At 36.0% G+C, this 12,824-nt stretch overlaps 1 protein-coding gene across 1 annotated transcript in view; it reads left to right on the forward strand.

Annotated features, from left to right (window-relative positions):
- TTC37 (tetratricopeptide repeat domain 37) overlaps positions 1-12,824 on the forward strand; it is a 91,339-nt gene that overhangs the window by 3,122 nt on the left and 75,393 nt on the right. Inside the window, exons 2-8 of the mRNA XM_011989439.1 lie at positions 1,305-1,376; positions 3,544-3,698; positions 5,108-5,198; positions 9,265-9,408; positions 10,699-10,790; positions 11,223-11,298; positions 11,773-11,913. Of these exons, the coding sequence (XP_011844829.1) occupies positions 5,109-5,198; positions 9,265-9,408; positions 10,699-10,790; positions 11,223-11,298; positions 11,773-11,913 (543 nt within the window). The 5' untranslated portion in view covers positions 1,305-1,376; positions 3,544-3,698; position 5,108. The remainder of the gene's footprint in view (positions 1-1,304; positions 1,377-3,543; positions 3,699-5,107; positions 5,199-9,264; positions 9,409-10,698; positions 10,791-11,222; positions 11,299-11,772; positions 11,914-12,824) is intronic.

The following is a 12,824-nucleotide window of genomic DNA, read 5'->3' on the forward strand; positions in this document are numbered from 1 at the left end:
TAGGAATGGCAAGTAGTGAAGTTGATTGAGCGAATAACAGTAGATAGGACATTATTAGTATAGATTATGTCCAAGTACTCCATCTATGTTTATGTCAGGTAAGTGATGCAATTCTTACTTTACCAGTGAGGAAATGGGCTTTGAGTAATGAAGTCAGGTACCCAAGGCTTAATGGCTTTGATCCTAGATCTATTTGATTTCCTAAGCTCACTCTCAACTAGGGTAAGCCTTGGTGGGTGGATATGACAGAGTAACGGGGCTGACAGGATCTAGGGTATTTTGTAAGAACAGAGCTGAAGTGACTGAGTGATAAATTAAAACTAGATTGGATGAGGAGGGCAGCCAAGTGTTACCAGGGCTAAAGAAGCCAGTGAAATAGTCAGGTTGGTACTTTTTTTTCTTTTTTAACTATTATCTTACTTTCCTAAACATTGTTTGGATTACTATACTTTCTTTTCTTACCAGTAAGACTTTTTACTGTTGAACTTATACTTCTATTTAGGTAGATCACTAATGAGTGTTTTGGTTAGGGAAACTTTTCATTCCTTGTTCATCCCTACCTGCCTCACCTAAACATTGTTTACTTCCTAGTTCTGAAGTAGCATGTTTTTTTCACTTTATTCAACTTTTCAAAACCACCTCCATTCTCTCCAGGGACCATTCTAGATTATTTTTTGTTTGACAGAAGCCACTTCAGGGATGCTATCAAAATATTCTTAGAACTTGTAGATGTGTAGTTAGTTGTGTTACTATTTTTAATGACTATTTAAATGCATTATTAACATTAAAAATTTTTCTCTGTTTTCATTAGATTACGAACTAATATAATTGTATTATATTATACTCCTTGTGTTCCTTAGAACAAAGTTCTATTCTAATATAATTAGGCTGCAAATTGGGTGTAAATAAGTACCCTTAGTTGTCTGTAGATGTCCTTGATTCAACGCAAAAATGGCACAGAAATAGTAGATACTCTTTTTTGGCTCCATTTTTTATATTGACATCAGTGTATTTTGGGTTTCTGAAATGATTTTTCAAAATCCTTCTGATCTCTTATAGAAGTTTCCTTTTATCATCTGAGACCCTAGGAATATTGTTTAGACCAATTTAGAAATTTGGAGATTAAGATTAGTGTCTCTCTGGGAAAGAATACAAATACTAAAAATCATACATAATTATTTCTCATGTTTTACATTATGAATTATGAAAATTGAATCTGATGCTTTAAAAAGTTTAGAAGGTTTTGGGTTGTGGGTGTCATCCTTTTTATATGACTGTCTCATACTTGTTTTTATTTAATTTAGATGGAAAATGGGTAAGGAACAATCTGAAATTCAATTCGGAAAGAATATAGAGGTAGTAATAATAGGTGAAAGGTAAGTGTCTAGAATGCTAAATAATAAATTGGAATCTATTTTTACTTCATGATTGTTTTTACTCATTCCTTTCAGAAGAAAGATTTAATGGCATAGGTTTTTGTTTTTTTTTTAATGTCAGACTATGGGTCATCACAAAATACCTTTTGTTATTAGATTTAAAGGTATCATTTTTTTCCTTTCTGTAATTAGCTTCCATTATGATTATCATTACTATTTATTGTTATTGTTGTTTTAGCTTTGTGGAATCTTTATATGAGCATATTGGAATATTATTTAAGGTTTCATAGCCTCAACTGGGGACAGTAGGACATATCAGTTCACTTACCTATATATGTTGTCTTTGAGGAATATCATTGCCTTTATGGCATGACTGTCACTTTCTAACTCTTTTTAAGTGCCATTGTTGCCACTTTTTATGCTTGATTTATGTCGGATAAAAATATTTTGGGTTGGCCTGGCGTGGTGGCTCACGCCTGTAATCCCAGCACTTTGTGAGGCCGAGGCGGGCGGATCACAAGGTCAGGAGATCGAGACCACGGTAAAACCTCGTCTCTACTAAAAATACAAAATATTAGCTGGGCGCAGTGGCGGGCGCCTGTAGTCCCAGCTACTCGGAGGCTGAGGCAGGAGAATGGCGTAAACCCGGGAGGCGGAGCTTGCAGTGAGCCGGATCGCGCCACTGCACTCCAGCCTGGGGGACAGAGTGAGACTCCCATCTCAAAAAAATATATATACATTTTGGGTTGGTAATAGAAAAAATTGAGTGAAAACGTACAAAATGAATACTCTTGTTTAAAAAAAGTCAGTTGAGATTGAGAAGAAAAGTGGGAGGAGAGGTATAAGAGGGAAGAATTAATAGGGAGTTGTGTTGTGGAAGAATGTTAAAGACATCTCCCTCTCTTGCAAGAGAGCTAGGTGTTTCTTTGAAATGTTAGAAATCCTTAGAATCAAGGGAAATATCCAAAATAGAGGAGTATGGGGTTACAGGGAATCATTTCGGGTAGTAGGTTTTTACCCTTGGAAGGAAAATGAGTTTAAGTGGTACCTAGTGGGTGGTTGGATCTCAATAAGGGTTTGTTTAGAAAGTTGGTGAATGGACCTTTCCCTTTCACCCCACCCCTCCCAAAAAAAGAAGGAAGTAGCTTTTAGGGTTGAAAAGGGGCAGATTATTTTGTCTTTTTAGAAATTAACCTTCTGAAACTTACGTACATACATATATGTGTGTATGCATGAGTGAGAGAGGACCTCAGTGCTAGCGTATTATGTTAAATGTTGCATCAAATGAAGAAGGAATTGGAAGAGAAGAATAGAGGATTCCATTGTAGCATGAAGAATTGTAATTACATATGGAGACACACAGATACCGAAGGATATTTAATATTAGAATTGATTACCAAGAGAAAAATGGTATTTGTTTCTATATAGTGGTCTTTAGAAACAACCTACTTAAAAATTCCTAATGGCTTCCTATTTGCTGCTGTATTTTAGTTCATACTTGTCTTTTTGACTTTCAGGATCTGTAATCTGAGGCTCTGTTTGACCTATCCAACCTAATTTTCTTCTCTTCTTTAATAAGTCCCTTCTGATCCATTCAGCATGGCTTTCTCACTGTTTCCTATACTTACCACAACTCATTCTCACTTCCCTCACTTTGCTAATGCATTTGCCTCTGAGTAGAGCAATTTTCCTTCTTCCCTCCATTCTTAAGTCTTGTCTTCTTCTATTAATAATAGCTGTTAATAACATCACGCCACACACCTTTCCTCCTCTAAATTCCTATTGCACTTCCACTCATTACCCTTAGTTTAGCATTTGATTACTGAATGACTTATATGTCTTAAGTCTTTCTCTTGATTTAGATTATATCCTTTATATATTTTTTATGTCATGCATAGCAAATAGCTTGGGGCTGCATGTAGTTTAGTAGTGGTTGGTTCTACCTTGTTTGTATACGTGCCCTCTTGAATGTTGGGTGATAGAAGAGATGGTGAACTTCCTCCTTATGTAATGGTTGTGGTCTTCTGTTTGTTTTTAATTTGAGACTGTTTTTGTTCCTTTTCAACTTGGACATCTTTTGATTTTTTTACTTGAGTACCTCTTTTTGTCTCTTTTTATTGGTCTAGATCAGTTGTCATCATCCTTGATGTTATTTTCTTCTTTTTAGTCTGCAGGGGTTTTTTTAACCAAAGGAAACTGGTTTGAGAAAATTGTGAAATCAGCATTGAAATTTGTTACCTACTCCAATCAAGATTTACAAACTACAAAAAAACGTTCTGAAGGTTTCACCTATAAATATATACCAAGATAATTTCAGATAAGGTAGTAGTTTCTAAATCAAGAACATATGAAATATGGTGCTTTAAATTATATAATTATTGTAACTCGGCAAAAAAGTTACTTATCTGCCTATTTAGGGAATCTGGTTCTAGCTGTAGATAAATTGATTTTATGGTATCTTAATTTTTCTATTATTTTGAATCCTAACATTTTTTAAGTCAAAAAGATTAAAAAATATATATCTTAACTTCTCAAGCTTCTTTGGTCTCATACTGCTGTGTTAGCTTCTTCTTTGGATATAAAGGACTGTCAGTTTACCATGTCAGTGATTCATCTTTTTGGTACATTTTACTCCCTTGAGCATCTGAAACCTATAAATACTTAATATTTACCCCAGCTTTGTTTTACCTTTCTATGAGATTAGAGGAACTGACAGAAAATACAAATGTTTCTTTTTTTCAACATTGAATTATGATTGAATTAGACTTGTTTACAGATAAGCCAGAATAAATTGTGAAATCTTAAAATATGCTAATTTATTTAAAATTAATATATCTTAAGATTAAATGAAGAAATTATCTACTAATTAAAATATCTTCTTATGACTGAAATTAATGTACAACTCTTTTGCATTATCCATTGCTTCCATTCAAGTTTAAACATTGTTTTTCTTTAGAGAACGTATGGGTAATAATCCTACAGTAATCCTTATTATGGAGAAAGTTAATATCCTGATTTATGTTTCACAGAAACTAGCATTAAAACAATGCTTTCTTAAACTTTCGTATCACAGTCACTGAAATTATTTGTGTTGGTGTTTGATCTGTGACTTGGGCTTATTCTACTGGATCTTACTTTGTATAGAGTAGGAGAGTTGGATTGAGATTGGTATGTATTTTGAGTTCTGATCAACAAGATCATTTGTATTTTAGCCAAAATATATGGAGAATGGATATAAATAAAATATAACTCAATTTCAACACTTATTAATTGATCATCTGTAATTTGTAAGATACTAGGTTCTATGGATGCGGCAGTGAAAAAAAAAATTCTTGCCTGCATAGAACTTACATTCTTGTGGGGGTTGGGACCCAGAAAATAAATAGGATAAATAAGTAGAATATATAGTATATTAAATGTGACAAATGCTTTCAAGAAAAACAAAGCAATGAAAGGGGTTCAGGAAATACTGGGTTGTTGAGAGTAGGGGGATGGCAAGATTAAAATGTTAAAATAGTATGTAGAGGGAGGATTTCATTGAGGAAATGACATTTGAGTACAAATCTGAAGAGGTTAAGGAATAAACTGTGTATATGCTAGAGGGAAGACTGTTCCAGATAGAAGGAGTCTTTTCTCTTTCCAGGTTCCCTTTCCAGATGACTAAGTTTGTTGGAACCTTTACTGGTGGGTAGGTATTACTGTAAATTCACTCAGGCTTTCTGCCTTGACAGAATGTCCAGCAAGGAAGTGAAGACTGCTCTAAAAAGTGCTAGAGATGCAATCAGAAACAAAGAATACAAAGAAGCTTTGAAACACTGTAAGGTAACCAGTATTCTTTTCTTCTACAGTAAAAGTATGTTACCCATTTATAAACATTGTTGATTTGTAATATGTGAATTATTTACTGTCCAAACAACAAAAGGGGTAAGGCCATTTAGTAGAACCATTAGAATGGTTAGACATTTAGCTTCCCATTAGCAGGATAAACTACCTCTGCCAAACTTAAGTTTCTCTGTATTGGTAACTTACCAAAACCAAGTTCTGAAAACCTGAATATCCCATAAATGTCTTTTGATGGTTGTATCGTGGAATGCTACTGTATCTTAAAGTTTTCATTTTTTAATGGCATGTTAGTGTTCTTTTTCTATTTGGTTTGTGGATGAGAGAATCAAGATTATAAAGCTTATTTTTATGTTGATGGAAATGTTTCCATTCAGAGGGAGAAATTGGACTCAGGGGAGAGACAGAGGGTAGTGGTAGGAGTGAAGTCATCAGTAGGTGAGAGACACTCTGGGATCCAGAGCTTGAGGGAGCCCTTTAATCCTTCTTCCATCTTAGCAGGAGAGAAGATAGGTGCCCATCATACAGTGTTGGGCTTGTAGATTTGGTGATGGGAAAAGCTTTCTTCTCGAATGGCTTCTATTTTCTTGGCGAAGTATAAGATGAGACTGGGAGAAGACTTGGTTAGGAGGTTTGAGATGAAAGAAGGTATGAAATAGCTTCTTTCTTTTTTTTTTTTTCGTGGTGGGAAAACAAACATGCTAGTAAGGACTGGAAAGATTAGCAGGCCCTAGTGATTGCCCATTTGAAGTTTCGAGCTATTAAAGTGAAATTAATGAACTCCGCTGTAGTTTTCTCTCTTCATATTCAGCTTCCCAGGTTTGGAGATGGGCATGATGGGGTTCAAGTGTGGATGGAGAGAAAGATGAGAGGAAAGACATGCAAAGGAGTTGAGGTTGTGATGACAAGGGATTGATGACAGTGGTGAGTCCTGGAGTCTAAGCTGGGTAAGGAGGAATGAGAAATGAGAAGTGGGCTGATAGGCAATGGAAAAAGGGGTTAGGATAGAAAAAATTAGAGAAATCAAAGGTTAAAGATTTGTTAGCATGGGTCCACTACAGTAATTGACCTGGGACGGTAGGAGAGGAGCAGATGAGTACCGTGCTGGAAATTCAGATTTTGGATGGGTGAGTAGCGTGGAGGTCATGTAACTGAGAGGCCAGAGTGTTCAATGGGACATCAACATGAAGGTTAAAATGAATACAGGCACTGAGGTGGAAAAGAAGGATACAGAATTTTCACTGAAGGAAAGGGGAGTTAGGAAGTTGGTAGACTGTAGCAACAAGAAGGCTGTTTTTAGTAGTATAGTTGGATGGCCTGAGCTTCAAAGGCAGTGGGGTTGCTGAAGGAGGAAGGAGCAGAAGAGGACTGTAGGTGACAGTGCGAGCAAGGAGAAGCCGCTTCTCATCTCCTAGGCCTGTGGCATGTGAGCTGTAAAAGAAGTCATCTGCAATCTGTAGGATCTATAGGGGAATTAGCCATGTTTTCATTGAGGCAGAACTTGGTGTGGTTAAAAGAAAGGTTAAAAATATGGAGGGAACTTGGCTGATCCAGATTGGGAGTTTCAGAGGGCACAATGAAGAATTTAGGAGAGTGGTAGGGAGGGAATTGGGCAAGACTCGGGGGTATACATGGCAATATGAGGATGAGTCTAAGGAGTAAACAGATAAAGGATACCCTTGTGAGGTTTAGGTTTCTGGTGGTGACTGATGGAGCCTAGCAGGGATGCAAGGCCATGATAGTATTCATCTTGATTTAGAAGAAGGTAGGCCGTGTGTTCCAAGTGGGGACAGGTTGTGGATGGAGTACAAGAAGGGAAGAAAGGACTGTTTCCTTCAGCACTAGGTTTATCTAATTGATGCATGTTTCAATTATTATATACAGCACCACCATAGTTGTCTTCTTTCTGTAGGCTTTCTGCAAAATTCAGATACGAATTACACCAAATAGTTAATAATTTATACTAGAGAGACCCAATTAGAAAATGCAGATGGATAGCTGATCAGTTCTAAATGCCTGATTACTAATGTGCAGTAACCCAGAATATTGGTTGAGACTGAATGCATTTTTGAGTAAAGGAATGTTGCATTTGCTGTGGGTTTGTCTGATCGTCACCTTGTCTGCCTTTGGCTCTTTATCACATGATATGAGTGTCTCTTCAGGGAAGCCTTCTCCAGTTTGTGCAGAGTTCCGTACTTTTTTCTCTGTGTTCTTTCAGAATCTCATACCTGCTTTCACCACATTGTTGATAATTTTTTTTTTTTTTTTTTTTGAGACTGTGGCCGAGGCTGGTTGGAGTGCAGTGGCGCGATCTCGGCTCACTGCAAGCTCCGCCTCCCGGGTTCACGCCTCAGCCTCCTGACTAGCTGGGACTGCAGGCGCCCAACACCACACCTGGCAAATTTTTTATATTTTTAGTGGAGACTGGGTTTCACCGTGCTAGCCAGGATGGTTTCCATCTCCTGACCTGGTGATCCACCCACCTCGGCCTCCTGAAGTGCTGGGATTACAGGCGTGAGCCACTGCGCCCAGCCGATAATTATTTTCTTAAACATCCATTTCAGATTCTGAAAAGAATCTGGTCATGAGGCAGATAGTCGGTATTTAACTAACTGCTGGTTGACTATTGCATTTTGTTCAGCAGTTAAGTGCCAGCCATTGTAGCTGGTGTTGGGAACATAAGCATTAATAAGGCGCCAGTGTTTAGAGCTTAACTTTGGTAGTTGCATCATTGTTGTGGTTTGTTAGGAGGCAGCATTATTATGTTGAAGTCAAAATAAATAGAGACACGAATATTTAAATTGAATTTTATTTTGGGAAGCAAGAATTGCAATTTCGGGCATATGCACACAGGCTAAGTGGTCTTTTGTATGTCTGAAGAACAAAGAGAAGGTTGGCCATTTTATTGGAAAGAAAAATGTTGTGTATTATTTTGAAAGAAAGCTCACTGGTACTAGAGAAGCTTTTGGGAGCTGGCAGGCTCTGATTGGTGAGTGAGGATGGTAGGTAAAACTAGACTTAGAGTCATGGCAGCTACTGGGGAAAACTAATCTTAGGGTTACAGCAGGCCCTCTCCGCAGCTGGGCTTTTGGAAAATTTAAATCTTGGAGCAGGTGCTATGAGGCCTGAGTGCCTTTTTCCCCGGTGTTCCCTTTACTCTGACTTAGTCAGGTGACAAGAATGACCCAATTTGTGTAATCAGTGTGTTCACAGATAGAATGGAACTTGTACTGCATATTAGGGACAGATTATTAGAAGTGTTATGTGGATGCACTCAAGTCAAATAGTATGACTGGCTTAACTCATGGAAATATTCTTATTTTCTCTAGAATAATGTAAAACCTTAAGAATTTAATTTCATTTTAGCTACTGGTTTTGTTTTTCTTTCCCTAGAATATACTTGCTAACTGCTTCAAGCTATTTTATTTTACCTTAGCAAGTAGTTGTTATTTCTGAAAGCAATTATCTCTACATATAATTTTTATTCCAGGTGGCATGTGTTGCAATGAATGTAAACATTCATTGCCACTATTTATTTTGAACATATTTGGTATAGTCACATCGGGGTGAATCTACTTTCCTAGTCTATAACCTCGAGAAAAATCCGTGTGTCTAATATGGGGAAACTATCATGGTGAAGGAAATGAAGTGAAATGAGATGGAGTATGATTAAGTGAAATGAGATGGAGAACAGTTTTGTGAGTTTGACCAGTAGCAGTATGGAGGCAGGCAGGATGACTGAGTAGTTACTGTTCTTTTTATACCCAGTATTGTCAAAGAGCATGGGGAGGCATTTGGTGGAGGTGTCAGTATGACTTGGGCAGCTTTAAAAAAAACCGCCTGTTATTTCAAAGCCATTATGGTCACTCATACAGTCCAGCTCCTTCGCCTGAGGAAACTGAAACCAGATAGGTTAAATGGCATTCTGAAGTTTGCCCTGTTAGTGGTAGATACGGATTTCCTGACTCATAAGTAGACTTTCTGTTATTGTTAGTTCATTTGCTTCCAAAATTTACTGACTTGCTCTTTTATTTTTTTTTTAAATCAGACAGTGTTAAAACAAGAGAAAAATAACTATAATGCCTGGGTTTTTATTGGTGTTGCTGCAGCTGAACTAGAACAACCTGATCAGGCCCAGAGTGCCTATAAGAAAGCTGCTGAATTAGAGCCAGACCAATTATTAGCTTGGCAGGTATGTAGAAAAAAATTTTTTTTCTGTATTATGGGAATGGAATTTTTTTTTTGTTTTACATTTTTCAAAATACAGGTTTCAACACTAAACTAAGCATTTAAACCTACATTTGCCCCATGTAAGAAAAAATTTAAATTTATTGGTTTTCTAAACCTAAAAGTTAGTTTAGAAAAAAAGTGGTGCGAAGGCTGTTGTTTAACACTATTTAACATCCTACCTAATAGATTATTTCAAATGTGAGCACTCAAATATAAATCTCTACTTTAGTTATATGTGCATATAAAAGACCTGGCCATAATATCATTCTTTATGCTTACCTGAGGAAAAAGAAATGTTTTTTTAATGTTTCCGAAAAATAAAATAATATAAAAATGTTTAATGTTTCTATCTTTGAATGCAAGTTAAATTCTTTTTTCTTACTTAGTGGCCTTAATGTTTTTACTTAGATTCTCCAACTTTTTCCCATTTAATAACTTTGTTTGGTATCTCAATCACACCTTTGAAACTGGTGAATTTAATGTTGTAGGCCCTGGAGAGTAGGAACCTGTTTGTCTTAGGTTCATGTGAATAAGAACTTGAGGATATCTGGTAACACACTTAGAGAAATTGATGCTTTTATAATGGACTGAGTAGTTTAGGATATCTGATCCTTCTTTAAAGCAAAAATGACAATTTTCACAGACTACCTGATTTTTTTTTTTTGTTTGGTTATATCATATAAAAGTATTGTCACATAGATCTTAAAATTAAATCTTCTCACCTCCCTCACCCTCTCCACCAATGGTAATGCTATTACGTAGCATGGTTATGCTAGTTAGCTTGATTATGGTTGTCATTTCACAGTGAATACATATATCAAAATATCAAGTTGTATACCTTAAAAATAAACAATTTTTATATGTCAATGATATTGCAATAAAACACTTTAAAACACATGCTGAAATTAAAAAAAAATAGTGTCTTATAGTAATCTTAGATGGGAAGATTGTAAAATAGCCATTAAAAGTATTTATTATTGTGAAGCACTTCAATTCAATTTTCAAAAGAAAAGGGAATGGTATCCCTCTTTATTCCTGTCACCCATACTCAACAATATCCACTTTACCTGTGCCCTCAGACCCCCAGTTATTATATTTAGAGGCAAATCCCAGACAGATCATTTCATTTGTAAATTATAATCTTTTTCATAAATAATCTTTATAGATTATCATATTATTTGGCAAAATAAATGAATGTGAGAACAGCAAATGTTTTAGGAAAAAGAATAATCATGAGTACTTCTTCTTTTAGGGGTTAGCAAACTTGTATGAGAAATATAATCACATAAATGCTAAGGATGACTTACCTGGTGTTTACCAAAAGCTCCTGGATCTTTATGAAAGGTAAGAAATATATGAGGAAAGGCCAGTTTCTTTCAAAGCTTGAATTTTAATAAACTGATTAAAATTCATATAGAAGTATTCCAACATTTACTGGGAATTGGGAGGCTTTTTTCTTTCAAACATTTGTCACAGAATCTTTTGTGATTGAAGTAGAATCAAAACACTACTAGTAAGAGGACTGACTAATTTTGGAACTTTGATATTATTTTCAGTCAATATAATAGAAGATAATACTTCTTAGACCTTTTCTCTTTTATGAGGAGCTCATTTTAGAAAATTTTACTGTAGTATGAAAGAAGATATGTTCTAATTTAAAATAGTACCTGAAATTATTATTGGAATACTTAAATTTTAGTGTTTTAAGTCCTTGGTTATTTTTATCAATCAGATTCAAAAATCCTTTTGTGTGTATGTGTTTTGTTTTGTTCTAAGTGTTGACAAACAGAAGTGGTGTGATGTCTGCAAGAAACTTGTGGATCTATATTACCAAGAAAAGAAACACCTAGAGGTTGGTGAATGATTTTCTGACTTCTTTTAATAATAGATGGGCTGGGCGCAGTGACTCACACCTGTAATCCCAGCACTTTGGGAGGCTGAGGCAGGCAGATCACCTGAGGTCGGGAGTTTGAGACCAGTCAGACCAACATGGAGAAACCCTGTCTCTACTAAAAATACAAAATTAGCTGGGCATGGTGGTGCATGCCTGTAATCCCAGCTACTCAGGAGGCTGAGGCAGGAGAATTGCTTCAACCCAGGAGGTGGAGGTTATGGTAAGCCGAGATTGTGTCATTGCACTCCAGCCTGGGCAACAGGAGCGAAACTCCATCTCAAAAAAATAAAATAAAATAAAAATAGATGGGATTCTATGCTTTTGCGATTTTTATATATTAATAGATAAAAATGTTTTTATTTGCAGATTTTACATGTTTATTGACATTTTTACATTTTGGACAAAATACTTTAAAATCTCCTTCTTTAATAGGTGGCTCGAACATGGCACAAGTTGATAAAAACACGGCAGGAAGAAGGTGCAGACAACCAAGAGCTTCATCAACTATGGAGAAAATTGACTCAGTTCCTGGCTGAAAGTACGGAGGACCAGAATAATGAAACTCAGCAAATGGTATTGACTCATTTATTCCTCAAGTTTGTTCATGAAAATTGATCATTTAATTGAATTTAGAAAATAGAAACATAATTGATCATTGTCATTTTAATTTCCATTTCCCTAGTAATGTTGAGCATCTTTTCATGTGTTTATTTGCACCTGTGTATTTTCTTTGGTGAAGTGTGTGTTCACATCATTGCTCGTTTTTTATTGAGTTTATTTCTTTTTATGGAGTTTTTTTTTTATGTTTAATTTTCATAGGGTTTTGGGGCACAGGTGGTATTTGGTCATGAGTAAGTTCTTTAGTAGCGATTTGTGAGATTTTGGTGCACCCGAGTAGTGTACACTGAACCCAATTTATAGTCTTTTATTCCTCACCCTCACCCAAATTCCCAAAGTCTGTTGTATTATTCTTATGCCTTTGTGTCTTCATAACTTACAGTGAGAACATACAATGTTCTATTCATATGTTCACTTATGAGTGAGAACATATGATGTTTGGTTTTTCATTCCTGAGTTACTTCACTTAGAATAATATTCTCCAGTTCCATCCAGGTTGCTGCGAATGCCATTAATCCATTCCTTTTTATAGCTGAGTAGTATTTCATTGTGTGTGTGTGTGTGTGTGTGTGTGTGTGTCTGTGTGTGTGTATATATATATCACAATTTCTTTATCCACTCGTTGATTGATGGGCATTTGGGCTAGTTCTGTATTTTTGTAGTTGTGACTTGTGCTGCTGTCAACATGCATGTGCAAGTATCTTTTTTGTATAATGACTTCTTTTCCTCCAGGTAGATACCTAGTAGAGGGATTGCTGGATCAAATAGTAGTTCTACTTTTAGTTTTTTTTTTTTTTTTTTTTTTGAGGCAGAGTGTCACTGTCACCCAGGCTGGAGTGCAGTGGTATAATCTTGGCTCACTGCAA

The sequence above is a fragment of the Mandrillus leucophaeus genome, unplaced genomic scaffold (assembly GCF_000951045.1).
Source record: "Mandrillus leucophaeus isolate KB7577 unplaced genomic scaffold, Mleu.le_1.0 Scaffold353, whole genome shotgun sequence".
Taxonomy (NCBI): Eukaryota; Metazoa; Chordata; class Mammalia; order Primates; family Cercopithecidae; genus Mandrillus; species Mandrillus leucophaeus.